Source organism: Ovis canadensis, chromosome 14, assembly GCF_042477335.2.
Source record: "Ovis canadensis isolate MfBH-ARS-UI-01 breed Bighorn chromosome 14, ARS-UI_OviCan_v2, whole genome shotgun sequence".
Classification (NCBI taxonomy): Eukaryota; Metazoa; Chordata; class Mammalia; order Artiodactyla; family Bovidae; genus Ovis; species Ovis canadensis.
The window spans coordinates 78148082-78176081 of NC_091258.1; the positions used below are offsets into that span (position 1 = coordinate 78148082).

At 50.9% G+C, this 28000-nt stretch overlaps 1 protein-coding gene and 1 long non-coding RNA gene across 3 annotated transcripts; both read right to left on the minus strand.

The window, feature by feature from the left end:
• Positions 1-27993, minus strand: ZNF71 (zinc finger protein 71). Its single transcript, XM_069552232.1, has 2 exons — positions 27921-27993; positions 1-2211 (listed from the first exon to the last, which is right to left on the minus strand). Exon 2 carries the CDS (start codon positions 2087-2089, stop codon positions 821-823), a length of 1269 nt encoding a protein of 422 aa, XP_069408333.1. The 5' UTR covers positions 2090-2211; positions 27921-27993; the 3' UTR covers positions 1-820.
• LOC138419389 (uncharacterized) lies at positions 11724-25718 on the minus strand. Of its 2 annotated transcripts, none has more exons than XR_011248951.1 (2): positions 25588-25718; positions 11724-14027 (listed from the first exon to the last, which is right to left on the minus strand). It is a non-coding gene; the product is annotated as an uncharacterized lncRNA (long non-coding RNA). The 2 variants fall into 2 exon arrangements; XR_011248950.1 differs by lacking the exon at positions 25588-25718 and adding an exon at positions 14727-16205.
• Positions 27994-28000: the final 7 nt, after the last annotated feature.

Sequence of the window (28000 nt, forward strand, 5' to 3'; positions counted from 1 at the left end):
TTCCTTCGTGAAGTTTTATTAAAAAAAATTTGAACAGACCACCATGAGAAACTTTGGCATCTGAAGCAATTACTGTTATTGCTACCTCGAAAAAAAAAATTCCCCCCTCACGAATAACTTGCCAACTTCTACCGCTTATTAGCTTAGGGTGGGGTGAGCTCTTCGGGAACAGTTTAGCGAGACTGCAGCGGGGCTGGGATGTGGAAAGATGAAGGGTCCCCCTCTAGATCTTCGGGAGCTCACAGACAGTGACCACCTTGTTAGGACTAGACCGCGGGTGTGTGTGCCAAGAGGAGAAATGTCCCCACGCTCTCATCCAGACACCTCCTCCACGCCCCTACCCAAGGAAGACCGGAAGATGGAAACGCTCCAGCCCGGCGCTTATCTACTGAGAGCTCGGATCGGAACCCTGTCCCCCTGGGTTCCTGGTGCTCCCCTGGGTTTCCAGCCACATTCAGCTTCGCAGCGTTCCCAGTACACTGGGCACGGAGGAGCTTGCCTTCTGGTCCGGAGGTGAGGACGCCGGGCCAAGGAGCGCGCGTAAAGCGGGAGCCGGTCCTGGACCCCCACATTCTAATATTGTGTGGGGCTGTGCCACCCTGGGCCCCCAAGTCGTAGCGCCCCCGCTTACAGCCGAGGCAAGGGCCCGCCCACTTGGTGGAGGTTCATGCTAAGGACCCCACCCACCTGGCGGAGACTCCGAGGCTAGGGCCACGCCCACCTGGTGGAGACTCCGCGCAGAGGACCCCGCCCATCTGGGGGGAGACTCCGAGCCTAGGACCCGGTTCACCTGGTGCAGACTGGGGGGCGCCCAGCCTCCCTAGACGTGGACCCTCAGGTGCCGCGTGAGGTTGGTGCTCCGGCTGAAGGTCTTCCCGCACTCGCCGCACGCGTAGGGCTTCTCCCCGGTGTGGATCCTCTGGTGCACGGTGAGCGAGGAGTTCTTGATGAAGGCCTTGCCGCACTGCGCGCATCGGTAGGGCTTCTCGCCCGTGTGGATGCGCTGGTGCTCGATGAGGTAGGCGCTCTGGCCGAAGGCCTTCCCGCACTCGCCGCAGGCGTAGGGCTTCTCGCCGGTGTGGCCCGCCTGGTGCACCACCAGCGACGAGCGGCCCGTGAAGTGCTTCTTGCAGACGGGGCAGGCGTAGGGCTTCTCGCCCGTGTGCAGGCGCTGGTGCTGCGTCAGGGCCGAGTTCTTGCTGAAGGCCTTGCCGCAGCGGCCGCACTCGAAGGGCTTCACGCCGATGTGCAGCCGCTGGTGCTGGATCAGGTAGGAGCTCTGGCTGAAGGCCTTGCCGCACTCGCCGCACGCGTACGGCTTCTCGCCCGTGTGGTTGCGCCGGTGCAGCGTCAGCGACGAGCTCTTGTTGAAGGCGCGGCCGCAGTCCCCGCAGGCGTAGGGCTTCTCGCCCGTGTGCGTGCGCCGGTGCTCCGTGAGGTGCATGCGCTGGCTGAAGGCGCGCCCGCACTCCCCGCACGCGTACGGCCTCTCGCCCGTGTGCGTGCGCCGGTGCACCAGCAAGTGCATGCTCTGGCTGAAGGCCTTGCCGCAGTCCCCGCACGCGAACGGCTTCTCGCCCGTGTGCACCCGCTCGTGCTGGGCGAGGGACGAGGTCTTCCGGAAGGCCTTGCCGCAAGCGCCGCACGCGTAGGGCTTCTCGCCGGTGTGCGTGCGCTGGTGCACCGTCAGGTTCATGCGCTGGCTGAAGGCCTTGCCGCAGTCCCCGCAGGCGTACGGCTTCTCGCCCGTGTGCACGCGCAGGTGGATGGTCAGCGACGAGCGCTCCAGGAACTGCTTCCCGCACGTGTCGCACCGGAAGGGCTTCTCGCCGGTGTGGATGCCCTGGTGCTTCGTCAGCGACGAGCTGCGGCCGAAGGCCTTGCCGCACTCGCTGCAGCCGTACGCGCTCTTCTCCGCGTCCGGCCTGGAGGGATTCCCGAGCTCCGAGTGACCTGCGAGGCCCTTTCCCCGTATGGCCGACCCGGGGGGCGCTGGGGGGCACTCGGGGGCCGACTCCCGGGAGGTTCCCCGCCGTCCCTGACGGGTCCGAGCGCTCCCCCGCGGCGTGTCCACGCGGTCACCCTGCATGCGCGCTCCGCCCAGGGCGGCACCCCCGGCCCCGTGCCTCACGGGCCCTTCTGCGGATGGTCCGTCTTCCGAAATCTCCTCCTTCGGGCCCGCTTCTTTCACTGCGGGCCAAGTGTCCACGTCTGGATGGGGAGAAGGAGGAGAGGAGGAAACACGCGGGGTTAGTACTGGAAGGAAGGGATTTCCCAAGCCCGGGGATAGATAAACCGCGGGGCACAGACGGAGACTCTAAAAGCATAGCAATACGCTGGCGGGACACGCGGCTCGAGCGGGCAGAATCGACGGAGGAGGGGAGCTGACAAGGGGTGTTCCTTTGGGAGCTCGGAGGAGGGCACGGGGCGGGCCAGAAGGCTCGCAAGTAACCCGGGTAAGGGGTTACTGCAAGGTCCATCCTTAACATCCCCTACCGGTTAGGCTTCTGGGAGTATCAGCTTTTATTAGAAAGGATACCAATACAGCTGCGGTTGGTGGCGCGTGAAGGTTACCCCGTCTTCCAGCTCCATCCCTCCCCACCGCGCCCGGCGTGGGGGGGGCCTCACTCCCATCCTCAGATGCCCAGTTCTGGGGCACAGGTACCCCTGTCGGCTGGCTCCAGACCTCTTCTTTTCACACATCCATCCTTCCTTGAAATCACGGCCAAGGCGAGTCCCCAACCCCCTCCTACAGGTATCCTGTTCATTTCTATTTCCAGTCTGAGTTCCATTAGTGGGAACTCTGTATCCTAGACGTAATGGCCCCATTCCTGACATTTAAAAACTGAGATCTTACGCAACGTCATGAAAAGTGTGAGGATACAGTCACTAAAAGCCCTTATTTCTATGAGGCAATAAAAAGCATATAAATCCCCATCTGGCCTCACCAGTACTGGAATTTTAGAACCCCTTGGCTAAGTGAGGCCAGACCTTCATGGTCTGGACTTAAGTAGCTTCTTCTTTTTAAAAAATGTACTTATTTTAAATTGGAGGATAACTGCTTTACAATATTATGTTGGTTCAGTATCTTCTGTATGCTGATGCCTCTCAAGGCTATGTGCCACCCCTCCCCCTCAAACTCTTGAGAGTCCCTTGGACTTCAATGAGATCAACCCAGTCAATTCTAATGGGAATCAATCCGTGAATATTCATTGGAAGGACTGAAGAAAAGTTATGACCAGCAAGATAGCATATTCAAAAGCAGAGACATTACTTTGCTGACTAAGGTCCGTCTAGTCAAGGCTATGGTTTTCCCTGTGGTCAGGTATGGATGTGAGAGTTGGACTGTGAAGAAGGCTGAGCGCCGAAGAATTGATGCTTTTGAACCGTGGTGTTGGAGAAGACTCTTGAGAGTCCCTTGGACTGCAAGGAGATCCAACCAGTCCATTCTGAAGGAGATCAGCCCTGGGATTTCTTTGGAAGGAATGATGCTAAAGCTGAAACTCCAGTACTTTGGCCACCTCATGCGAAGAGTTGACTCATTGTCAAAGACTCTGATGCTGGGACGGATTGGGGGCAGAAGAAGAGGACGACAGAGGATGAGATGGCTGGATGGCATCACTGACTCGATGGACATGAGTCTGAGTGAACTCCGGGCGTGGGTGATGGACAGGGAGGCCTGGCGTGCTGTGATTCATGGGGTCGCAAAGAGTCGGACACGACTGAGCGACTGAACTGATGCTGAAACTGAAGCTCTAATACTTTGGCCACCTAATGCGAAAAGCCAAATCACTGGAAAAGACCCTGATGCTGGTAAAGACTGGGGGCAGGAGGAGAAGGGGATGACAGAGGATGAGATGGTTGGATGGCATCACCAACTCGATGGACATGAGTTTGAGCAAACTCCGAGAGACAGTGAAGGACACGGAAGCCTGGTTTCCTGTGGTCCATGGGGTTGCAAAGAGCCAAATACAACGTAGCAACTAAACAACAACAAGGGACACTGTTCCATGTCACTGCCTACAGAGTGCTCATCTTTGAAAAACATGGTTTCTATCATATGGCTACACCTTGATACGTTAGTCAGTCTTGTATAGGTGGGAATTTAGGTCATTTCTTTCCCCCCTCCCCCATGGAAAACTTTGCACACTCAGAGAAAGATTTCTTAAAGGATAGATCTCTAACAATGGAATAGTTGAAAATTTGGCTGATAATGCCAAGCTGTCCTCCAAAAGAGTTGTCCCAACATCATACCCCTAAAAGGACAGAGTCCCTTTCTGATAACTTCATAATTCAGGCTATTGTTCTTTACCATCTCTGTGTACCACATGAGCAAAAACTATTTCTTTGCCTCAGTTTATATGAATAGTTCTTTGACTACTAGTAAGGTGTAAAGAGGCTTGCCCGATGGCTCAGCAGGTAAACAATCCACCGGCAATGCAGAAGACACAGGATACATGGGTTCGATAACAGGGTTGGGAAGATCGCCTGGAGAAGGAAATGGCAACCACTCCAGTATTCTTGTCTGAAGAATTCCATGGACAGAGGAGCCTGGTGGGCTACAGTCCATGGAATCACAAAGAGTCAGACATGACTGAGCAACTAAGCACAAGGTTTAAAAATCTTTTATAAAGTGTGATCCCATGTATTTCCACATCTATGAATTGCATTCAGCCTTTTTCGTATTTATTCTTAGGAGTTCTTTATATAATTATAATCCTCTCAAGGTTAGGGTTTCTCGGGTGACTCAGACAGTCAAGAATCTCCTAGCAATATGTGAGACCTGGGTTCGATCCCTGGGTCGAGAAGAACTCCTGGAGAAGGGAATGGAAACCCACTCCAGTATTCTTGCCTGGAGAATTACATGGACAGAGGAACCTGGCAGGCTACAAAGTCGGACATGATTGAGCTACTATCACCTTCACTTTGAGCTTCCCTGGTGGCTCAGATGATAAAGAATCCGCCTGCAATGTGGGAAGACCTGGGTTCAATCCCTGGGTTGGGAATATCCCCTGGAGAAAGGATAGGGAACCCACTCCAGTATTCTTGCCTGGAGAATCCCATGGTGAGAGGAGCCTGGCGGGCTACAGCCCATGTGGTCAGAGAGTTGGATGTGACTGAGTGACTAACACTTTTACTTTCAATCCTTTGACGGCTATCCATGTGGTAAATATTATTCCCCATTTCACCATCTGTCAACTTTAGTTTTTGCTTCGAGTAGAGTGATTTCTGTGTCATCACACCTGTCCATCTTTTATCTTTGTAGTCCTCACGTGACAGGCTGATGGCAGGTAACTCAGCGAAGCGGCCCCTCACCCAGCGAGACCAGGTTCTGGAGGCTCTCCAGCATCACGTCCCTTCTGGGCAGGCTCCAGCTGGTGCAACTCCTCCTGGGTGAGGCCCACAGTCACATCCCTGAATATCACTGACTCATGCAAGAAGAAACCCACAACCACTCGCCACAGGGCCCTCCTTACAGAGGTCTGGAGGAATGGATGGAAAAGCCGGGAGGGTTTAGGAAAGGCACACAGGAATATCTGAAGTCATTTCAACAAGGACCTGCCCCTCCGTTTTCTCCATGCCTCATTATCTGGGGATGGCCCTCTCACAGAGAAATAAAACAAATGTGAGGCTGTTTAGAGCAGAAAGGCACAGACTTGAGTGACAGAGAAGGAATCAAAGGCAAAATGATTATAACCCAGTGAATCAACATATTCATTGTTGTGTGTGTGTTGGCCACTCAGTCGTGTCCGACTCTTTGCGACCCCAAGGGCTGTAGCCCGCCAGGCTCCTCTGTCCATGGAATTCTCCAGGCAAGAACACTGGAGTGGGTAGCCATTCCCTTCTCCCGGAGATCTTCCCAACCCGGGAATTGAACCCAGGTCTCCAGCATTGCAGGCAGAGTCTTTACCATCTGGGTCACCAGGGAAGCCCCAGCCAAGGCAGAAAGCTGGATGGAATCCAGTCATTCTCCAAGGATGCCTGGGCCTCTACCAAGCTGTAGGCACTGAGTGAGGTGCTGGGAGAGGCATGGGAGCTTTAAGAACCAGTTCTTCACAGGAGCGGCAGGTGAGAACACCGGTAAGTGACCCACAATCTGGTCAATACTGTCATGAAGGTACCACAAAATTCTCCAAGTTTCTGAGCAATGGCAGCTTCAGGGGGCATCTGGGAAGACTTTGGAAAGGTGGCACTGAGTGTAGTCTGTGGGGGAGGCTCAGTGGTCAGGGCCTTGGGGGAGATTCTGGAGGGAGGAAGAGCTTGGGCCGGGACCTGAGGCTTGAAAGGCAGATTAGACCATTGAGGAATGGTGAGAAGTTCATGAGGTGGAAACCTAAGCGCCTTTATGACTGAGCTGACAGCCCTGGGGATGAAATGAACATGGCTGAGCAGGGTAGATGATGACATGATGCTGGCGATGGTGATGAGGATGGGAATGGTGGTGATGACGATGATGGCTGTGGTAATAATAATGGTAGTGATGATGACGGTGACGTCAATTGTAGGTCACCACATCACACCTACCACTTCATAGGCAGTTGCTATGTGCCAGGCACTATTCTTCCCCCCCCGCCCAGGTACTACTCTAAGTGTTTGTTATAGGGTGAATTATGCTCCCTCCCCTCCAAATCCATGTGTTGAACTCTACCCCCCAGCACCTGAGAATGGGACCTTCTTTGCAAACAGGGCCACTGTTTAAGATGAGGTCCTACTGGAGCAGGTGGGCCCTAATCTGACTGGTGCCTTTATCAAAAGGGGAAATGTGGGCACAGAGACACACCCACATGGAAAACACGGTGTGAAAACTGGGATTGTGGTGCCACAGCCCAGGAACTACTGCAAGGTGGGAGAAAGGCCTAAAACGGACCCTCCTCCAGAGCCTTCTGCAGGCGCGTGGCCCCACCAACACCTCAATTTTATTTTATTCCCGTCTGTCCGTTTGGCTGCACTGGGTCTTCGCCGCGGCACGTGGGCTCTTTGTCGTGGTGCATAAGCGTCTCTAGTTGTGGCGCCTGGGCTTAGTAGACCCGAGGCGTGTGGGATCCTAGTTCCCCAGCCAGGGATCACACCCGCATCCCCTGCATTGGAAGGTGGACTCTTAATCACTGGACCACCAGGAAAGTCCCCCAACACCTTGATTTTGGACTTCCAGCCTCCAGAACTGTGAGAAAACATTTGTTATTGAAGCCTCCCTCTCCATGGTACTTTGCTATGGCAGCCGTAGCAAACCAATACATCTGCCCTGCTCATTACTATTTCCCCAGTGGCTGGTACAACGTCTGGCATATAGCAGGCACTCAATTAATAGTTTGTTTTTTTTTTTTAAGTCTGTATTTCTTTCTTTATTTGGCTGCGTGGGGTCTTAGCTGGGGCGTGTTGGGTCTTCAGTCTTTGTTGTGGTGTGTGAGATCTTTAGTTGTGGCGTGCAGACTCTTAGCTGAGGCATGCAGGCACCAGTTCCCTGACCAGGGAATGGACCCAGGCCCCCTGCCTTGGCAATGCAGAGTCTTAGCCAGTGGGCCACCAGGGAAGCCCCTCAATGAACAGTTCTTGAATGGATCTATGGGTAAGGAGGCCATGAGGATTAACTGAGTTAATCCATGTTTGATGCCCAGCATATAGGAGGTGCTTAATTACCATCAGCTACTGTTACTGCCACCCACTGCACAGGTCCCTGGCTCTCCCGAGTGCTCTAAGCCCCCCACCCTGTGGACCCTGAGCTGACTTAACCTCCTGAGAGGAGGCCTCGCCTCCTGGCCAGTCCTGTCATGGATCCATGTGCCCGCCCAGGGGCTCTGGGCTCATACGGGGCCCCTCGGCCTCGTGGGTCACTCCTACTGGATAAAGAAGCAGTACCAGGCAGTGGTTGAAAGTGTGGGCTAGGGAGCCTGGAAGCCTGCAGTGAAATCCTGGCTCTACGCCTCAATGGTGGTGCTTCCTTGGACAACTGCCTTAACCTCTCCAAGCTTCATTTGCTCAATGGGCTTCATTAAAACCATGTCCGCCTCCGTAGTCGTCATGGGGTGGGAGGGGGAATGCATACGTGGTTCCAGCACAGTATCTGGTGTGGCTGGAGGAGGTTCTCAGTGACTGCCAACGATCAGATTTTGTTAATTTTGACATTTGATTTGTATATTTTATGTATGTATTAGTTGTCAGTTATTATTATTATATGATATTATTATTTGATTCTTTGGCCCATATGTCCTTTGGCCAGTCCTGCTAATAATTCTTTTTTAAAAAACACTTTATGAGGTATGATTGACATAGAAAATCTGTACTTATTTAGTTAATACAACTTGATAAGTCTGGAAAATGTACACCCATGGAACATCACCACAATTGAGGCCATAAGCTTATCCATCACCTCCAAGAGTTTCCTCCTGCCCCCTTTGTTTTTTAATTTACTTTAGTTTTTAAAATACAGTCATGTCTTCAGAGAGTCCTCTCTTAGGATGCCCCCCTCAGCGAGCTCGCTCACTACATAACGTACTTATGAGCAGCCTGCATGCTTTGTTTGGGCTGTGGGGCGGGGGTGGAGGTGTCCACTGGATGCACGCCGGGCAGTCCTGGAAGTCTCAGAGCCAACACCTGACAGCAAAGGCGGCTGCAGGGCAGACAGCAGGGGCCACTTTCCTCTGGCGGCTGAGGAGCCTTCCCTGGAAGTAAAGTTCAGCCCCAAAGGCGTCGAACCTGAGATGTCTGCATGTGCATGTCCAAGGCACTCATTCCAGTGCTTCCTCTGTCTTGGTTTCCTGTCTAACAGCACAAACCGATTCACCACCAGGAAAACCTCCCCAAGTTCCAGAGCTGAAGACAGGCTCTATTTTTAAAAAAATCAGAATTACAGGAGATGTGATTAGGGAAGAAAGAACACTGTAAGAAAACAGCCCCGCTATCCTGAAACAAAAACAGTTGACAAGTCCTTCTAAATTATGCAGGTAAAAGAAGAAATCAAGACAATAATCACAGACAAGTGGAAAACGAAGACGTCATGGTGCAGTTGCTTTGGAAAATACTCTGATAGCTCCTTAGACGGTTAAACAGAGTTACATCACAACCCAGCAATTCCACTCCTAAATATACACCCAAGAGAACCGAGAACATGTGTTCAAACTAACGTCTGAACTGCAGCATCTCTAATAACCAACAAGTGGGAACGACCCGTGAATGGATAAACAATACGTGGTCTAACCACACAGTGGAATATTATCCAGCCATTAAAAGGAATGAGGCACTGACAATATATTAAAATGTGGATGAACTTCAGAGCAAATCCAGAGACAAAAAGTAAATGACTGGTTGCCAGGGGCTGGTCAACGGAGGGGATGGGAGTGAGTGCCAACGGGGACACCTTTCCATTTGGGCTGATGAAAGTGTTCTAAAATTGACTGTGGTAATGGCTGCACAACTGTGTGAGTATACTATAAACCAAAGAACTGTACATTCTGTGGTATGTGGGGTGTATATTGATACAGGAGTATTAAGGCACAACACAGCAGAACGTACAGGTAAGTGAACTGACACATTTAGACACTGAAATAAACTCCAGGTGGATTCAGAAGTTCACGGTTAACATCAAAATGATAAACGAGGAAAAAAGAAACAAAATACAAGTGGTGTGTGACCTGCATTGGTTGGAGAAACCCTTTCACAGCTTAAAAACAGTGGAAGGCACCAGAGGAGGAGAGAGACTCAATTCTGAAAATCAGAAATGCTTTCGGGCACAAAAAATATAAAATAAGAAATGAAAAGCAAAGCTGGGAAGTATATTTGCCACAGATATTTTCACACACACTTCTTTAAAATCTTCAAGGATACTAGGATTCCTGGAGACTGGGAAAGCACAGGATAGATCATTTAACTCCCAACAGAAATGGCTAATAAACATTAAAAAAAAAATCAAACCTCACTAATATACATATAATCTTACTCAGAAAAGATCTTGTGACACCATTTCTCATCTATCATGCTCAAAGCTTATATCATTTGTCACTTAAATCCATTTATCCATACGTCCATTAATCACTTATATCCAACTTGCAGTGGCTCTGTGCCTGCCAATGCAGAGAATGAGGGTTCAATCCCTGGGTTGGGCAGCTCCCCTGGAGAAGGCAGTGGCCACACACTCCAGTATTCTTGCCTGGAAAATTCCATGAATAGATGAGCCTGGTGGGCTGCAGTCCATGGGGTTGCAGAAGCAGACACGGCTGAGCACGCACACACATGCACAATAGACACCCAACAGCCATTAAAAACTGGAGACAAATAAATGTCCAACAGTGGGGACGATTAGGTAAGCCAGGTAGAGCCCCAGGACAAGACTTCTATGGAGTCATTAAGACAGATTCTACCAAAGAGTTTTTAACAACGTAGAGAAACGTTCAGGAAGAAGTCTTTGATGAAAGAGCAGGAAAAAAAAATTGCTCAGCTGGGGTGACTCATATTTTTGCGAAACAATATGTTTCCAGAGAGAGAAAGACACAGCATTCGAGGGTGGTTACCTCCTGGGATGAAATCCAGGGTAATTCTGATCCTGCCTGCTATACTCTTCTGGATTTTCTAAGTTTTTTCTTTTTTGGCTCCACCACATGGCGTGCAGGATCTTCCCCAACCAGGGACCGAGCTCACGCGCCCTGCACTGGGGGCACAGAATCCTAACCACTGGGCCGCCTGGGAAGTCCTGGATTCTCCAAGCTTTCTGTGAGGGTCACGTATTTCCTAGCCTTTGGGGAGTTTTCTTTTATGATACATTACTTACAGCATTGAAAAATGATTTTTAAGAAGTCAAATCCACCCATACCAGATGGACCTGAGATGCACTGATTATGCACCCACACAAGTGATATCTGTAAAGTTTTCAAAGGCTGGGGAAATCATTACTGATTAAAGTGGGATGAAAACAACAAAACTCCAAGATAAAAATAGCAGAGCCAGTTCTGGGTCAATTTTAAAAACCAATCATCAGAGAAGACAATAAGTGATACACAAATAATCCACGTAGTTATCTCTGGGTTCAGGCACCTACAGGTTACTGGATTTTCCCTATTTTCTATAAACAGTATTTACATATTTTTATATTGAGATATTTCTGGAATAAAGGCAAGTTTAGTGAAAAGTTCAATATACAGCCATATATGTACCACCCATTAAAATATCAGGAAACTTTACACTGAGAGCGGGGACGCCCGCCTGTGTGCGGCACCCAGGATGTCCTCCCTTCCTGTAGGGTGACTGCTGGCTGAAAGGTGTGGGTCTTGTTCCAGCGAGCCTTGTACACATTTAAACCTTCCCTTTCCAGGTGCCCTCCTGCATCTCCTAAGGGCCCCCAGGGCAGAACCGGTCACTCCCCAGCTGTCCTGACCTCCTTGGTTGACCAAAGCCAGTGTCAAGGGCAGGCAAGAGGCTTCGGGGTTTGAAGGGGGCAGAGTGGACGGAAGCATCACTCCTGAGCACCAGGTGGGCAGAGCCCCCAGGAGGTACGGACACAGGCCCTGGGCAGGCCTGGGGGTCAGAGGGTCATTCCTGGGCAGAAGCCCAAACCTGTGGGCTGAGCCTCTGGAGAGGAGAGGCAGGCAGCAGGACTCACCAGGGCCTCATCAGTCAGCAGCTGGGTGGCCACCCCTCCACTGCCCACAGTGACCGAATGGCAGGCTGTGGTCTGTGTTATACACCGAGCCCATATCTCCTAACTGACCGAGAGAACAAGTCCACCACAGTAATGCAAGGGCAAGAAGGGAGTTTATTTCTAGCGCACTAGGGCCCAAGTCTCATCCAGCACAGTGGAATCCGACAAGAGCCCCGAACAAAGGGGTATGGCAGCTTATATACAGGTAGCTCTTTGTCTGTTACAGGGGTAGCTGGCGTTACATGATTGGCCAGGCAGGATGAGCGCATGTCCTGTCTCTTTCTGGTTCATGTGTACGGGGAAGTCTTCCTAATTTGGTCAAGGAATGTTCTGTTAAGGAAACATAACTCAGGTCCTGGGCTTAGTGTACCTCGCTGAGCTTGTCATAGCCAGGGTTTGGCCCCTAACATTCCCCTGTCCTTAGATCATATAGAGGAATCTTCCTCTTGGTTTTGAGACACAGTTTGATATTGTTGCCGAAGCACAAACAGCTGTACGGTGTTTATACGTTCTTTTACAAAGGCTATAAGTCTATTGATAATACAGGGACCAAAAGCAAGCATCAGCAGAAGCACTAGCAGGGGCCCCAGCAACGCGGAGATTAGAGTGGTCAACCAAGGGGACCGCTGAAACCAGGACTCGAACCACCCCTGTTGGGCCTCACGTTCCCTTTTGCGTTGGGCTAGTCCCTCTCTCACTTTGGCCATAGATTCTCTGACTATTCCTGTGTGATCAGCATAGAAACAACATTCTTCTCCTAGGGCAGCACAGAGTCCCCCTTGTTGTAGAAAAAGCAGATCTAATCCTCTTCTATTGCAGAACTACTTCAGATAGGGAAGTTAAAGACGATTCCAAATGACTAATAGATTGCTCTATACGGGTGATGTCTTCATCTATGGCCGCTCTCAGGGAGTTGAATCCCTGGCTTTGCAGGGACAGGGCTGTTATTCCTGTTCTGGCCTCGGCTACTCCAAGACTGAACATAGTTGCTATAGTTAGGGCAGTAATAGGCTCTCTCTTAACTCTTTAAGTCCCTTCTTGAGAACTTAAGGTCAGCCTTTGGGCCCAGTAATCATATATTGTTTCTTCTGGCCGGTACAGAATTTTTGGCACGACCGCTACCATAACACAGAATTCCTCTTTGGGGTCAAAGATTGAGCTGTGTAAGCATGGAGTCAGCCCGTGTGTGAACAGACCCACCATCCTCCCATCTGTGGTATTAGCCACCTGGCTATGGGCAAGTCCGTAGGCTCAATGACCTGCGCACACAGTGGAGACCTCCCTGATGATACCTTGCCCATACATAACCCTTTTCCCCACACCTCTCTCATTGTAAGGCCTACTTTTCGGTCTCCCCATCGACACTGGGGAGGGTCGGTGCCGTTGGCCAGGTCGTAAGAGGCGTTGAGGCCTATTGCCTCATAGTAAGGGGGAATTAAGTTGTAACATAACTAACAGGATTTAGTTGCCTCAGGATGGGTCTGATTTAAGGTAGCATAAGCTGCCTTTACCAATTTCCATAGTGGATCTGTATGTCCAAGTTTAACAAGGGGGCCTGCCTCTGGGTCTTTTGTTGGTCTCTGTGATGTAGGTAGGGAGGTTGTCGGGTAGGGAGTTACGTGGACCTGTTCAACGGGGTTTGGACCGATACTATACATTTGTACCGGCTCTAAAACTTGACTCACAACAATGATCCCATTATAAGTAGTCAGGTCATTTCTGGTCTGAAGTCCCCATGATATCCCATTGACCCAGGCCTCCTCTTTTTTTGCTTTGTCAATGTTAAACCTTATCTTTACCTGGGCAAAGTTATGATCCTTTTCCCAATCAGAGTATGGAGGTATGGGTCCGGCAAACGAGAAGTTAAGCAAGTCCCGATTTCCTACATCCCACTGTCTATACCCTGGAGCCTCCGACCCATCATTGGAAGTTACGCAGTCCCAAGATTTACAATAAGAGTCCTGTATCCCCCCACAGATCTTCCAGTTGTGCCTGGGTGCACCTGGACATGCCCAGAATGCATGATTCCGGAGGTAGCCCCTCTTCCAAGGTACACTTACCACCGGCTTAAGGTCAAAGTATAAGTCTGGCCACCAAGTATTTGGTGGATGTATTGTGGTGGATGAGTTAAGCATCTCACGTGTTAGTCCATTTTGCAGTTTCCAGGTGATTCTGACGGGTTGGTGCGAGCTTACACTGGCAGCTTTGGAGCAGAGTAACATGGTCATCCATAAGATGGTCCAGATGATTTGTGTTGGTCCTGTCGGTGACGGAGCTTCAGCTTCAGGGGGTTGGACGGGTGTAGAGATGTTTCCCATTCTTTCTTGGCGTTTTATTGTTCCGCTGAGGTGGCTTGGCGTACGTGGTTGCAATGCACCCAAGGCCCGATACCATCGACCTTTAGGGCAGTTGGGGTGGTAAGAAGAACAACATAAGGACCCTTCCGTCTGGGTTCTAGTGCCTGGGTTTGGTGCCTTTTGACCCATACCCAATCTCCTGGGCCAATGTTATGTGAGGGGACAGTTCCCTTATTTTGACTTACATGTAGTTCTCGGAGCAGTTTCCAAACACGGGAATGCACCTTACTTAAGGCCATCAAGGCCTCTTGGAATTGTCCCAACGTGGGAGGCAGTAGTTTTTTTCCTTCAAAGATTGGACATATAGGGGGAGGTCTCCCATACAGAATTTCACATGGGGTCAGATTAAGTTGATAAGGAGTATTACGCGCACGGAAGAGGGCGAAGGGAAGGAGGGTCACCCAGTCCCCGCCAGTCTCTATAGCCAATTTAGTTAAAGTTTCTTTTAGGGTCCGATTCATTCTTTCAACTTGCCCTGAGCTCTGTGGACCGTATTCACAATGTAACTTCCATTTGGTCCCCAGGGCTAGGGCAAGGCTCTGAACTATTTGACTCACGAAAGCAGGTCCATTATCAGAGCCGATGGTCACCGGCAGGCCAAACCTGGGAACTATTTCTTCTAAAATCTTTTTTGCCACTATCATCGCGGTTTCTCCCTTTGTAGGAAAAGCCTCTGCCCACCCTGAGAAGGTATCTACCAAGACTAACAAGTACCGGTAACCATACTTGCCTGGCCTTACCTCGGTGAAATCTATTTCCCAGTGTTGCCCTGGTCCTTCTCCCCGATACCTCAGTCCTGCGTGTTGTCCTTTCCCTGGTCTCATTTGTTGGCATGCCTTACAAGCATGGACTATGTTCCTCACAGTTGTCTGGTGCCGGAGGAATCGCAGGCGCGCAGTTTGAAAGAGCATCAGAGTCTTTTCTCCCAGATGAGTAGTCAAGTGTAAATGTTCACATAGTTGCCGTCCCAAATGAGTGGGGAGTATCAAGTAGCCGTCTGAGTCTCGGTACCATCCATCTTCACCTTTTTGAGGGTTGGTGTTTTCCCAAATCCAAGCAAGATCTGAGGATGAATACTCAGGGGTCGGGGGCAAAGTTCCCATACCTGGAGGTGGAAGTCCGATCGCCAACACAGGGGTGATGTAATCTTCATCAGCTACCTTTCGAGCTGCCAGGTCTGTGGCATGATTCCCTCGTGCCATGGGGCTGTCGCCCTTCTGATGTCCAGGTACGTGTACTATTGACACAGCCCGAGGCATCTGTACAGCCTCCAAAAGTCTACAGATTTCAGGCAAATTTTTAATTTCTTTCCCTTCAGCTGTCAAAAACCCCCGTTCCCGATATATCGGGCCCTGGATGTGTACCGTGCCAAAAGCATAGTGACTGTCAGTGAAAATGGTTATTCTCCTTCCTTTGGCCCTCTCTAGTGCTTGAATCAGGGCAGTTAATTCTGCCTTTTGTGCGGAGCTATCTGGGGGAAGGGCCTCTGCCCATATCGTCTGTCCAGAGTCATCTCCTACTGTGGCTCCCGCCCGTCTCTGTCCATCTTTTACATAACTGCTTCCATCTGTAAACCATATTAGCTCACTGTTATCCAGTGGCGTATCGGTTAAGTCTTTTCGTATTGCTGTTACCCTGGCCAGTGTTTCATCACAATCGTGGAGGGGGCTATCTCCCTCCAGATTGGGCAAAAGAGTAGCCGGATTTAGAGCACAGGACGTTTGGAAATGTATCCATGGGGTGTCAAGCAACAAAGAGCTGATAGTGCATCAAGCGGGCATTAGAAATCCATTTACCTGGGGGTTGCTTTAAAACTCTCTCTATGGCATGAGGAGTGTAGACCAAGTGTCTCTGTTCATAAGTCAGTTTATCAGCATCGTGGACTAAGAGAGCGGTGGCCGCGATGATACGGAGGCAAGGTGGCCATCCGGCTGCCACTGGGTCCAGTCTCTTGGAAAGGTAAGCTACAGGTCGCTTCCATGGTCCCCATTTCTGTGTTAGTACCCCTTTTTCTATCCCCCGCTTTTCATCTACAAATAATTGGAAAGGCTTAGATGGATCAGGGAGGGCAAGGGCAGGAGCTTCCAGCAAGGCTCGCCTGAGCTCTTGGAAGGCCTCCTTCATTGGCTCAGTCCATTTCCAGTCCTTGTTTTCTTTGCTCCCTTCATATAGGGGCCTAGCCTTTTCTGCAAACCCCAAGACCCACAACCGGCAATATCCCACAGTTCCCAGAAATTCTCTCACTTGTCTAGGGTTAGCCGGCTCAGGGATCTGGAGGATGGTTTCTTTCATGGCCTGTGTTAGCCATCTCTGGCCCTGTTTTATCTTATAACCGAGGTATGTAACCTCTTGCTTGGCAATCTGGACCTTTTTGGCACTGGCCCTGTAACCCAAAGTCCCCAAGGTTTGGAGAAGGTCACCTGTTGCCTCTTGGCAATTTTTCTCTGTAGCTGCTGCCAGCATGAGGTCATCAACATATTGTAATAAAACAATGGTAGGGTGCTCAACCTGATACTCATGGAGGTCTTCTTCCAGGGCCTCATTAAATAACGTGGGCGAATTTTTGAAGCCCTGTGGTAAGCAAGTCCATGTCAGCTGTACAGGGGTCTGGCCACCGTCTTCTTGCCATTCGAAGGCAAAGATCTCTTGGCTCGCGGGGGCGAGAGGCAAACTGAAAAAGGCATCTTTTAAATCTAAAACAGTATACCAAATATAGTTTGGAGGCAAGTTGCTTAGTAGTGTATAAGGTTAGGAACCGTAGGATGAATATCACTCACCCGTTTGTTGACTTCTTGTAGCTCTTGAACCGGTCTAAAATCAGTCCCTCCAGGCTTTTTCACAGGCAACAGGGGAGTGTTCCATGGGGACCGGCACCTTTTTAGGACCCCTGCTTTTATGAGGCGTTGTATATGAGGTGTAATTCCTTGTCGAGCCTCTTGACTCATGGGATACTGCCTTACCCTCACCGGAAAGCATTGGCCTTTAGTTCCACAATGATAGGGGGCCTCTGTTTGGCTAGTCCCATTTCTGCTGTTTTAGCCCAGGCCTGAGGGTATTTTTGAACCCATGGTTGTACTTCAGGGCTTATTGTCGCTGGGGCCTCTGGCAAATATAGTCTGTATTCATCTTTCAATGCAAGAGACAGAACTTGAAGAGGATGTCCAGTCCCATCTAAGACCGACACTTGTCTGTGGTCGAAATGAATTTGGGCATTCACTTTAGACAGTAAATCTCTTCCTAGCAAGGGTGCTGGACACTCGGGTATCACCAGGAAAGAGTGGGTTACCTGGTGGGCCCCCAAGTTCACATGCCGTTTTGTGGTCCATCCATATCGTTTAGTCCCAGTTGCTCCCTGCACCCAGCTACTTTTTTTAGACATAGGTCCATCTTTTTGGTTCAAGACTGAGTATTGGGCTCCCGTGTCTACCATGAAGCCAACCGGTTTCCCCACCACATTTATGGTTACCCAGGACTCGGGGAGGGGCGTCGAGCCCTGACCCCCCCCCCAGTCGCTATCCTCTCCCGCGTACAGGACTTTCTGGAGAAGGGGTCTCGTTCTTGGGGGTTCTGGGCCTCTCTTTTAGATTTTTCTTGGGGCATTTATCTTTCCAATGTCCAAACTCTTTACAAAACGCACACTGGTTTTTCTCAAGCTTACGCCTTGTTGTTTTCTCTTCAATTTTTGAGTCCATTTTTTTTCCTTTTTGGAACATGTTTTTGTTTTCAACCCCAGCAAAAAATATCTGGGCCAGCTCTTTTTGATTTTTACGGTTTTCTTCAGCTCTAAATTCTCTTTCTTTTTTTCTAATGCGGTCCTCTCTCTCCTCTGGGGTCTCTCTATGATTAAAAACTCTCTTAGCTGCCCTCACTAGACCCTGCAGGGATTGTTCACTTAACCTCTCTATCTTTTGTAACTTTCTTCTAATATCGGGGGCTGCTTGATTTACAAATGCTAACATAACTGCCGCTCGTGACTCATCTGCCTGTGGGTCCATAGGGGTATACTGTCTAAAGGCTTCCATTATCCTTTCAAGGAAGGCTGCTGGGCTCTCATTTGGCTCCCGCCTCACTGAATTTATTTTGGCCAAATTTGTTGGCTTCCTGGCGGCCGCTCTAGGGCCGGCCATAAGTGTCTGGCAATACACCCGGAGACGCTCCCTACCTTCAGCGCGTTTGAGGTCCCAGCTGGGTCGAACCAAAGGGAACCCCTCCTCAATAAGGTTAGGCTGTATCGTGGGCCTCCCATCCACCCCTGGCACATTCTTCCGAGCTTCTGACAGGATCCGTTCGCGTTCCTCTATAGTAAAAAGCACCTGTAACAGTTGCTGACAATCATCCCAAGTGGGGTTGTGAGTGAAAAGGATAGACGCTAAAAGATCAACAAGACCCTGCGGTTTTTCAGAAAATGAGGGAGTCTGGGTTTTCCAATTGTAAAGATCACTAGTGGAGAAGGGCCAATACTGATATGTCCGCTCTCCACCCTCTCTGGCTGGCCCTGCCCGGACCAGAAACACGTGAACGGTGGAGGAGGGAACTCCTGGGTCTTCTTCCTCCGCCACGCTGGCCATTCCCCTTGTCCTTCCCCAAGTTCCCCGGGCGGGGCCCCCTTCTCGGGGAGGAGCTGAAGGCTCAGTTCCCCTCCGGGCTTCTCCAGATGAAACCTGTGGAACCTGTGGAAGCAGGGGCAGATGTGGATCCGCATATGGGGGTGGGGACAACTCGGTCTCCAGGTCTATCAGATTAGGGTACAGAGAAGATTCCTGGAAGACCAGTTTCGGTCGATTCTCGTCCCTTTTTTTTCCTTTTCTTCGGAAGCCTTCATGACTAGCACCTGTGGGTTTGGCGAGGTTAGAGCTGGGGAAGAGGGATGGGGAGGTTTAGGAGGAGCGAGAACAAAGGGTTTAAGCCATTCCGGTGGGTTTCTCACTAGATCTTGCCAGGCCAGAATATAGGGAGTCTGGTCTGGGTGCCCGGCAGGACCAGGAGTGAGCACCCTTTCTTTAACTGCCTGGATAATTTGTGGATTGAAGGTTCCTTCTCATGGCCACCCGACATCAAAGGTAGGCCACTCGGCGGAACAGAAAGTCACCAGTTGGCTCTTCTTCACCAGTAATGATAGATTCTGAGCTCTAGACTTAAAATCAGAGAAGTGGTCAGTCATCAGAGACAACGGAGTAGAAGTAGTTTGCCCCATGGGTACAGAGAACACGAATAACAATGAGACTCACGACGACAGAGCCGGCACAGAGACACAGGAACGGCACAACAAACAGGTACCCAATCCCAGCATGCTTTGGTCCTCTTTACACCGCCAGAAACCCCTTCTCTACTTGCAAGTGTCTTACCGTCAGGACGTCCTCAGTGCCAGCTGCCCTCCCGGTACGCTACCAGGAACTCGGCCTCACGCTGGACTTGCCTCTGCACCTATACCCAGATGCCTCCCCAGTACGATACTGGGCCCCGGACTTAGTCTGGGCCTTTACAGCGTTAACACAGGTGCTCAGAGCTCATACCTCCTAATGAGGTTACTCCCTTCTACCAGGAGAGTTGTTCTCCCCGGTTGGATGGAGATCCTGGACGAGCCCCCAGATGTTATACACCGAGCCCGTATCTCCTAACCGACTGAGAGAACAAGTCCACCACAGTAATGCAAAGGCAAGAAGGGAGTTTATTTCTAGCGCGCTAGGGCCCAAGTCTCATCCAGCACAGTGGAATCCGACAAGAGCCCCAAACAAAGGGGTATGGCGGCTTATATACAGGCAGCTCTTTGTCTCAGTTACAGGAGTAGCTGGCATTACATGATTGGCCAGGCAGGATGAGCACATGTCCTGTCTCTTTCTGGTTCGTGTGTACGGGAAGTCTTCCTAATTTGGTCAAGGAATGTTCTGTTTGTTAGGGACCAAACGACGGGCTCTAGGACCTGAGTCATGTTTACCAGAAAGAGACAGGATATGCACTCATCCTGCCTGGCCAATCATGTAACGCCAGCTACTCCTGTAACTGAGACAAAGACCTGCCTGTATATAAGCCGCCATACTCCTTTGTTCGCGGCTCTTGTCGGATTCCCTTGTGCGGGATGAGACTTGGGCCCTAGCGCGCTAGGAATAAACAAACTCCCTTCTTGCTTTTGCATTACTGTGGTGGACTTGCTCTCTCGGTCGGTTCGGAGATATGGGCTCGGTGCATAACATTTGGGGGCTCGTCCGGGATCTCCGTCCCGCCGGGGAGGACAACTCTCCTGGTAGAAGGGAGTAACCTCTTTAGGAGATAAGAGCTCTGAGCACCGGTGCTAACGCTGCAGAAGCCCAGATTAAGTCCGAGGCCCGGTATCGTACTGGGGAGGCATCTGGCTGTAAAGTGCAGAGGCAAGTCAGCGTAAGGCCGGGGCCTGGTTTCGTGCTGGGGAGGCAGCTGGCTCTGGTTACTGGATTAAGTCAGCATAAGGCCGGGGCCTAGTTTCGTGCTGGGGAGGCAGCTGGCTCTGGTAACTGGATTAAGTCAGCGTAAGGCCGGGGCCTGGTTTCGTGCTGGGGAGGCAGCTGGCTCTGGTTACTGGATTAAGTCAGCGTAAGGCCGGGGCCCAGTTTCGTGCTGGGGAGGTGGCTGGCTCTGTGAACATCCTGCAGGTAAGATTGAGTGCATTGTTGGTGGCCACCTTGCGTTTGTTATCTGTTTGTCTATTCGTGGTGTCTGCGTTGCTCTTTGTGTGCTCTGTTGGCTCCCAGTGTACTTTTCTGTGATCATGGGACAAACAGCTTCTACTCCTTTATCTCTTATGATTAACCACTTCTCTGATTTCAAGTCTAGAGCACAAATCTATCATTGCTGGTGAAGAAAAGCAAGTTAGTAACTTTTTGTTCTGCCGAGTGGCCTGCTTTTGATGTCAGCTGGCCACAAGAAGGCACCTTCAGCCTGCCTACTATTCGAGTGGTCAGAGAGAAGGTGCTCACCCCCTACCCTTCGGGGCACCCAGCCAGACCAAACTCCATACGTTTTGGTCTGACAGGACCTGGTGGAAAACCCCCTGGCCTGGCTAAAACCTTTTGTTTTTCAGCCCCTCACTTCCCTTCCCTCTTCCCCACCCTTGCTTCCACAGGTTCCACAGGCTTCATCGGGAAAAGCCAGGAAGAGAACTGAGCCTTCAGCTCCTCCCAGAAAAGGGGGCCCCGTCCAGGGAACTCGGGGAAACAAACGCCAAGCGAGCGCACGGGGTCCGCAGCGATGTCGGCCACCCACCCGACCCGTCTTAAAACACAGACCAAGGAGTCTAACACGTGCTCGAGTAAAGGGCTCGCACAAAAGCCAAGCCCATGGACGGTATGAGGCCGGTAGCAGCCCCCAGCGCGCCGGGCCCGGGTCTTCCCGGAGTCAGGTTGCTGGGGAATGAAGCCCAAAGCGGGTGGTAAACTCCATCTAAGGCTAAATACCGGCACAAGACCGATAGTCAACAAGTACCGTAAAAAAAAAGTTAAAAAAAAAACTTTAAAGAGAGTTCAAGAGGGCGTAAAACCGTTAAGAGGTAAATGGGTGGGGTCCTCGCAGTCCGCCCGGAAGATTCAACCCCGCTGCCCCGGCTGGCAACCAGGTGCCGCTGGGCGCATTTCCACCGCTTCGGTGAGCCGCAACCGGCTCCGGGATGGCTAAAAAGGCCCGGCGGAAAAGGTGGCTGGGGGGGTGGGGCACCCCGCCATCTCGTGGTGGAGGGTTCACCCTCCTGGAGTGTTACAGCCCCCCAGCAACAGCGCTCGCCAACTCCTGGGGCCAAGGGAGCCAGCCCTCGTCGCGGGCTCTCCCCTCTCCCAGCGCCCCCTCCCCGCGGGGGGCCGCGCGGGGGCCGGGGTTGGGGGGGGTTGTCTCTTCCCGGGGAGCATCTCCGAGTGTACCGCCGGACTCTTATGGCCGGCCTTAGAGCTGCCGCCAAGAAGCCAACTAATTTGGCCAAAATAAACTCAGTGAGGCAGGAACCAAATGAGAGCCCAGCAGCCTTCTTTGAAAGGATAATAAAAGCTTTTAGACAGTATACCCCTATGGACCCACAGGCAGATGAGTCACGAGCGGCAGTTATGTTAACATTTGTAAATCAAGCAGCCCCCAATATTAAAAAAAGTTACAAAAGATAAAAAAGTTAAACAATCCTTGCCAAGATCTAGGGAGGGCAGCCGAGTTTTTAATCGTAGAGAGACCCCAAAAGAGAGAGAGGACCGCATTTAAAAAAAAAACAAAACACTGGTTGGCTTCATGGTGGACACGGGAGCCCAGTACTCACTCTTAAACCAAAAAGATGGACCTATGTCTAAGAAAAGTAGCTGGGTGCAGGGAGCAACCGGGACTAAACGATATGGATGGACTACAAAACGGCAAGTAAACTTGGGGGCCCACCAGGTAACCCATTCTTTTCTGGTGATACCTGAGTGTCCAGCGCCCTTGTTGGGAAGAGATTTACTGTCTAAAGTAAATGCCCAAATTCATTTCGACCACGGACAAGTGTCGGTTCTAGATGGGACTGGGCATCCTCTTCAGGTCCTGTCTCTGGCATTAAAAGATGAATACAGACTCTACTTGCCAGAGGCCCCAGCGACAATAAGCCCCAAAGTACAACCATGGGTTCAAAGATACCCTCAGGCCTGGGCTGAAACAGCAGGAATGGGACTAGCCAAACAGAGGCCCCCTATCATTGTGGAACTGAAAGCCAGTGCTTCCCTGGTGAGGGTATGACAGTATCCCATGAGTCAAGAGGCTCGACAAGGAATTACTCCTCGTATACAACGCCTCATAGACGCTGGGGTCCTGAAAAGGTGCCAGTCTCCATGGAACACTCCCTTGTTGCCTGTGAAAAAGCCTGGGGGAACTGATTTTAGACCGGTTCAAGATCTACGAGAAGTCAACAAACGGATGAGTGATATTCATCCTATGGTTCCTAACCCTTATACATTGCTAAGCAACTTGCCTCCAAACTACATTTACTATACTGTTTTAGATTTAAAAGATGCCTTTTTCAGTTTGCCTCTCGCCCCCGCGAGCCAAGAGATCTTTGCCTTCGAATGGCAAGAAGACGGTGGCCAGACCCCTGTACAGCTGACATGGACTTGCTTACCACAGGGCTTCAAAAATTCGCCCACGTTATTTAATGAGGCCCTGGAAGAAGACCTCCATGAGTATCAGGTTGAGCACCCTACCATTGTTTTATTACAATATGTTGATGACCTCATGCTGGCAGCAGCTACAGAGAAAAATTGCCAAGAGGCAACAGGTGACCTTCTCCAAACCTTGGGGACTTTAGGTTACAGGGCCAGTGCCAAAAAGGCCCAGATTGCCAAGCAAGAGGTTACATACCTCGGTTATAAGATAAAGCAGGGCCAGAGGTGGCTAACACAGGCTATAAAAGAAACCATCCTCCAGATCCCTGAGCCGGCTAACCCTAGACAAGTGAGAGAATTTCTGGGAACGGTGGGATATTGCCGGTTATGGATCTTGGGGTTTACAGAAAAGGCCAGGCCCCTATATGAGGGGACCAAAGAAAATAAGGACTGGAAATGGACTGAGCCAATGAAAGAGGCCTTCCAAGAGCTCAGGCGAGCCTTGCTAGAAGCTCCTGCCCTTGCCCTCCCTGATCCATCTAAGCCTTTCCAATTATTTGTAGATGAAAAGCGGGGGATAAAAAAAGGGGTACTAACACAGAAATGGGGACCATGGAAGCGACCTGTAGCTTACCTTTCCAAGAGGCTGGACCCAGTGGCAGCCGGATGGCCACCTTGCCTCCATATCATCGCGGCCACCACCCTCTTAGTCCATGATGCTGATAAACTGACTTATGGACAGAGACTCTTGGTCTACACTCCTCATGCCATAGAGAGAGTTTTAAAGCAACCCCCAGGTAAATGGATTTCTAATGCCTGCTTGACGCACTACCAGGCCTTGCTACTTGACACCCCACGGATTCATTTCCAAACGCCCTGCACTCTAAATCCGGCCACTCTTTTGCCCAATCCAGAAAAAAATAGCCCCCTCCATGATTGTGATGAGATACTGGCCGGGGTAACAGTAATGTGAAAGGACTTAACCGATACTCCACTGGATAACAGTGAGCTAAAATGGTTCACAGATGGCAGCAGTTATGTAAAAGATGGACAGAGACGGGCGGGAGCCGCAGTAGTAGATGACTCTGGACAGACGATATGGCAGAGGCCCTTCCCCCGGATACCTCAGCACAAAAGGCAGAGTTAATTGCCCTGATTCAAGCATCAGAGAGAGCCAAAAAAAAAAAAAAAAAACTATTTTCACTGACAGTCGCTATGCTTTTGGCATGGTACACATCCAGGGCCCAATATATCGGGAACGGGGGTTTTTGACAGCTGAAGAAAAAAAATTTAAAACTTCCCTGAAATCCGTAGACTTTTAGAGGCTGTACAGATGCCTCGGGCTGTGTCAATAGTACAGGTACCTGGACATCAGAAGGGTGACAGCCCCACGGCACGAGGGAGTCGTGCCGCAGACCTGGCAGCTGAAAAAGTAGCTGATAAAGATTTCATCACTCCTGTGTTGGCGATCGGACTTCCACCTCCAGGTATGGCAACTCTGTCCCCAACCCCTAAATATTCATCCACAGACCTTGCTTAGATCCAAGAACACACCAACCTTCAAAAAGGTAAAGATAGATGGTACCGAGACTCAGACGGCTACTTGATACTCCCTGCTCAGTTGGGACGGCAACTATGTGAGCATTTACACTTGTCTACTCATCTGGGAAAAAAAGACTCTGATGCTCTTTCAAACTGCGTGCCTGCGATTTCCCCGGCACCAGACAACTGTAAGGAACATAGTGCATGCTTGTAAGGCGTGTCAACAGATGAGGCCAAGAAAAAGACAACATGCAGGACTGAGGTATCGGGGAGAAGGACCAGGGCAACACTGGGAAATAGATTTCACCGAGGTAAGGCCAGGTCGACGGTATCGGGCCTTGGGTGCATTGCAACCACTTACGCCCAGCTGCTTCAGCAGAGCAGGAAGATGCTAAAAAAAAATAAATAAAAAGCGTCTCTGCACCTGTCCAACCCCCTGAGGCTAAAGCTCCGGCGTCGTCGACAGGACCAAGACAACTCGTCTGGACCATCTTATGGATGACCATGTTATTCTGCTCCAAAGCTGCCAGCGTGAACCCCACCAACCTGTCAAAATGACCTAAAAACTGCAAAATAGACTAACACATGAGATGCTTAACTCCACCACCACAATACATCCACCAAATACTTGGTGGCCAGACTTATACTTTGACCTTAAGCCGGTGGTAAATATACCCTGGAAGAGGGGCAAGCTCCGAAATCATGCATTCTGGGCATGTCCAGGTGCGCCCAGGCATAACTGAAAGATCTGTGGGGAGATACAGGGGAGACTCTGTGCTGCCCTAAAAAAAGAGTGTTATTTTTATGCTGATCACACAAAAATAGTTAAAAAATCTATGGCCAAAATAAGAGAGGAACTAGCCCAACGTAAACGAAAACGTGAGGCTCAACAAAGATGGTTTGAGTCTTGGTTTCAACAATCCCCTTGGTTGACCACCCTAATCTCCACCTTGCTGGGACCCCTAATACTTCTGATGCTTACCTTTGGCCCATGCATTATCAATAGACTTGTAGCCTTTGTAAAGGAACGCATAAATACAGTACAGCTGTTTGTGCTTCGACTACAATATCAAACTGTGTCTCAGGACCGAGAGGAAGATTCCTCCATATGACCTAAGGACAGGGGGGAATGTTAGGGACCAAACGACGGGCTCTAGGACCTGAGTCATGTTTACCAGAAAGAGACAGGATATGCGCTCATCCTGCCTGGCCAATCATGTAACGCCAGCTACTCCTGTAACTGAGACAAAGACCTGCCTGTATATAAGCCGCCATACTCCTTTGTTCGGGGTTCTTGTCGGATTCCCTTGTGCGGGATGAGACTTGGGCCCTAGCGCGCTAGGAATAAACAAACTCCCTTCTTGCCTTTGCATTACTGTGGTGGACTTGCTCTCTCGGTCGGTTTGGAGATACAGGCTCGGTGCATAACACTGTTAAGGAAACATAACTCAGGTCCTGGGCTTAGTGTACCCCGCTGAGCTTGTCATAGCTGGGGTTTGGCCCCTAACAGTCTGGGGAGAGAAAGGGAGGCATGGTGAGAGGCCAGGCCTAGATCTGCCTCACAGTGCAGACAGGACAAACACACACTTGCCCCAGAGAGGCAGGAGGGAGGGACACACACACACACACACACACACACACACGTTAATAGCAAACACTCAGGTGCTTGCCACCTGCCAAGCACTGGACCAATACCTCTCACTTAATCCTCCTTATGCCCCTGAAAGGTGGGCACTATGTCTACCCACCCGGTTTCACCGTATGATATCTGTATGTGGAATCTAAAGTACGACAGAAACGCACGTTGACGACACAGACTCGCAGAGCAGACCTGCGGTTGCAGGGAGGAGCGGGGGCGTCAGGGAAGGTGGGCTGGGGGCCTGGGGTTAGCAGGTGCCGACTATTGTATAGAAAGGAGAAACAGCAAGGCCCCACTGCGCAGCCCAGGGAATCACATTCAACATCCTGTGACAAACCATAATGGAAAAGGACATGAAAAAGCACATAAACGCATAACTAAATTGCTTTGATGTACAGCAGAAATTAACACAACATTGTAAATCCACTGTACTTCAATAAAAAAGAGAACATTATCAATTTGAATGTTGGTCCCCATAAATTTTAAACAGTGAAATTTCAAATAAAAAAGCAATATAATTATTTTTTTTAAAGCCCCACTGTACATCACAAAGGATCATAAACACACAGACTGGTGTCTTCCACAAACCTCAGAGCACCATGCCTTGCACACACTAATGCCTGGGCAAGCCCTCAGCAAAAACGTCCTCTAGCTTAAAATTCTTCTATGGCTTCCCACAGGCATTAGAAATTAGGAGTCTTCACCCCTGCCCACGTGGCCCTTATGGTCTGCCCTGAGGACCTTCTGTCTCCCACTCTACTCCCCTCTCAAACACTTGGCCTCAGGTGCACTGGCCTTCGCAGCTGCTGTTCCCGCTGTCAGAAATGCTCTTCCCTTGGCTGGCTCCTTCTCACCGTCAATTCAAATGTCACCTCTGTGGAGAAGTTTCCCATTCCCAGGGCCCCAAGCTCAAGCATTAATAGCAACCACCCCTCACCCTCTGCCATCTTCTTATAGCCCGCATCATTGCTGACAACTGTCTCTTTAAAAAGTTATTTTCAAGCTTATCATCTGTCTTCCCTCCCCAGGAATAAAAGCCCCCGGGATGCAGAAATGATCATATGTGGATTGCGATTCTGGCATCCAGCTTGTTGTTGTTTAGTCGCTAAGTCACGTCTGACTCTTTGCAACCCCTTGGAAAAGTGACAGATGAGACAGGTGGACACCTGGATGACACTCTCACAAAGACACCATGGACAGAAATAAAGGCGGACACACAACTAAGGGTGTGGACACGGGTGGTCACCCAGGGATATCCCCCAACAGGGACAGCCAAAGACGAGACAAAGGGGACACCCACGCAGACACCGATGTGCATACAGCCACACACTCGCACGCAGACAGGGATTCGCCTCCTTCCCCATCCCATCAGACCAGGTGCTTGGTAACGGCTTCCTGACTCCAGGCTTCTGCCCCGCCTCTCGCTGAGCCCGCACACCCTCCTGCTTCAGTCCTCACACCTTCCCCTCAGCCCGCCCGCCTCCGCTCAGCCCTCAGTTCCCAGCTGGGCCCTCACGCCCCTCCCCTCGGCCCTCCCCGGCGGCACACCCTCCCCTCAGCCCGCAGTTCCCACTGGGGCCCCGGCGCCCCCGCTTCAGCCCGCACACCTCTTCTCGGGACCGAGCCGCCCACTCTCCCTCTCCTCCCGCCCCTACCCCGGCCACCCCCGGACTCACCCACGCCGCTCGGTCTGGACAAGGACCACCGCGCTGGGCGCGCCAGGCCGCGCGACGCCTGCGCGGTCGGCCCGCCCACA

Excerpts from the sequence above, each read along its gene's own strand:
- ZNF71 (XM_069552232.1), bottom strand. The coding sequence starts at position 2,089 with ATGCAGGGTGACCGCGTGGACACGCCGCGGGGGAGCGCTCGGACCCGT.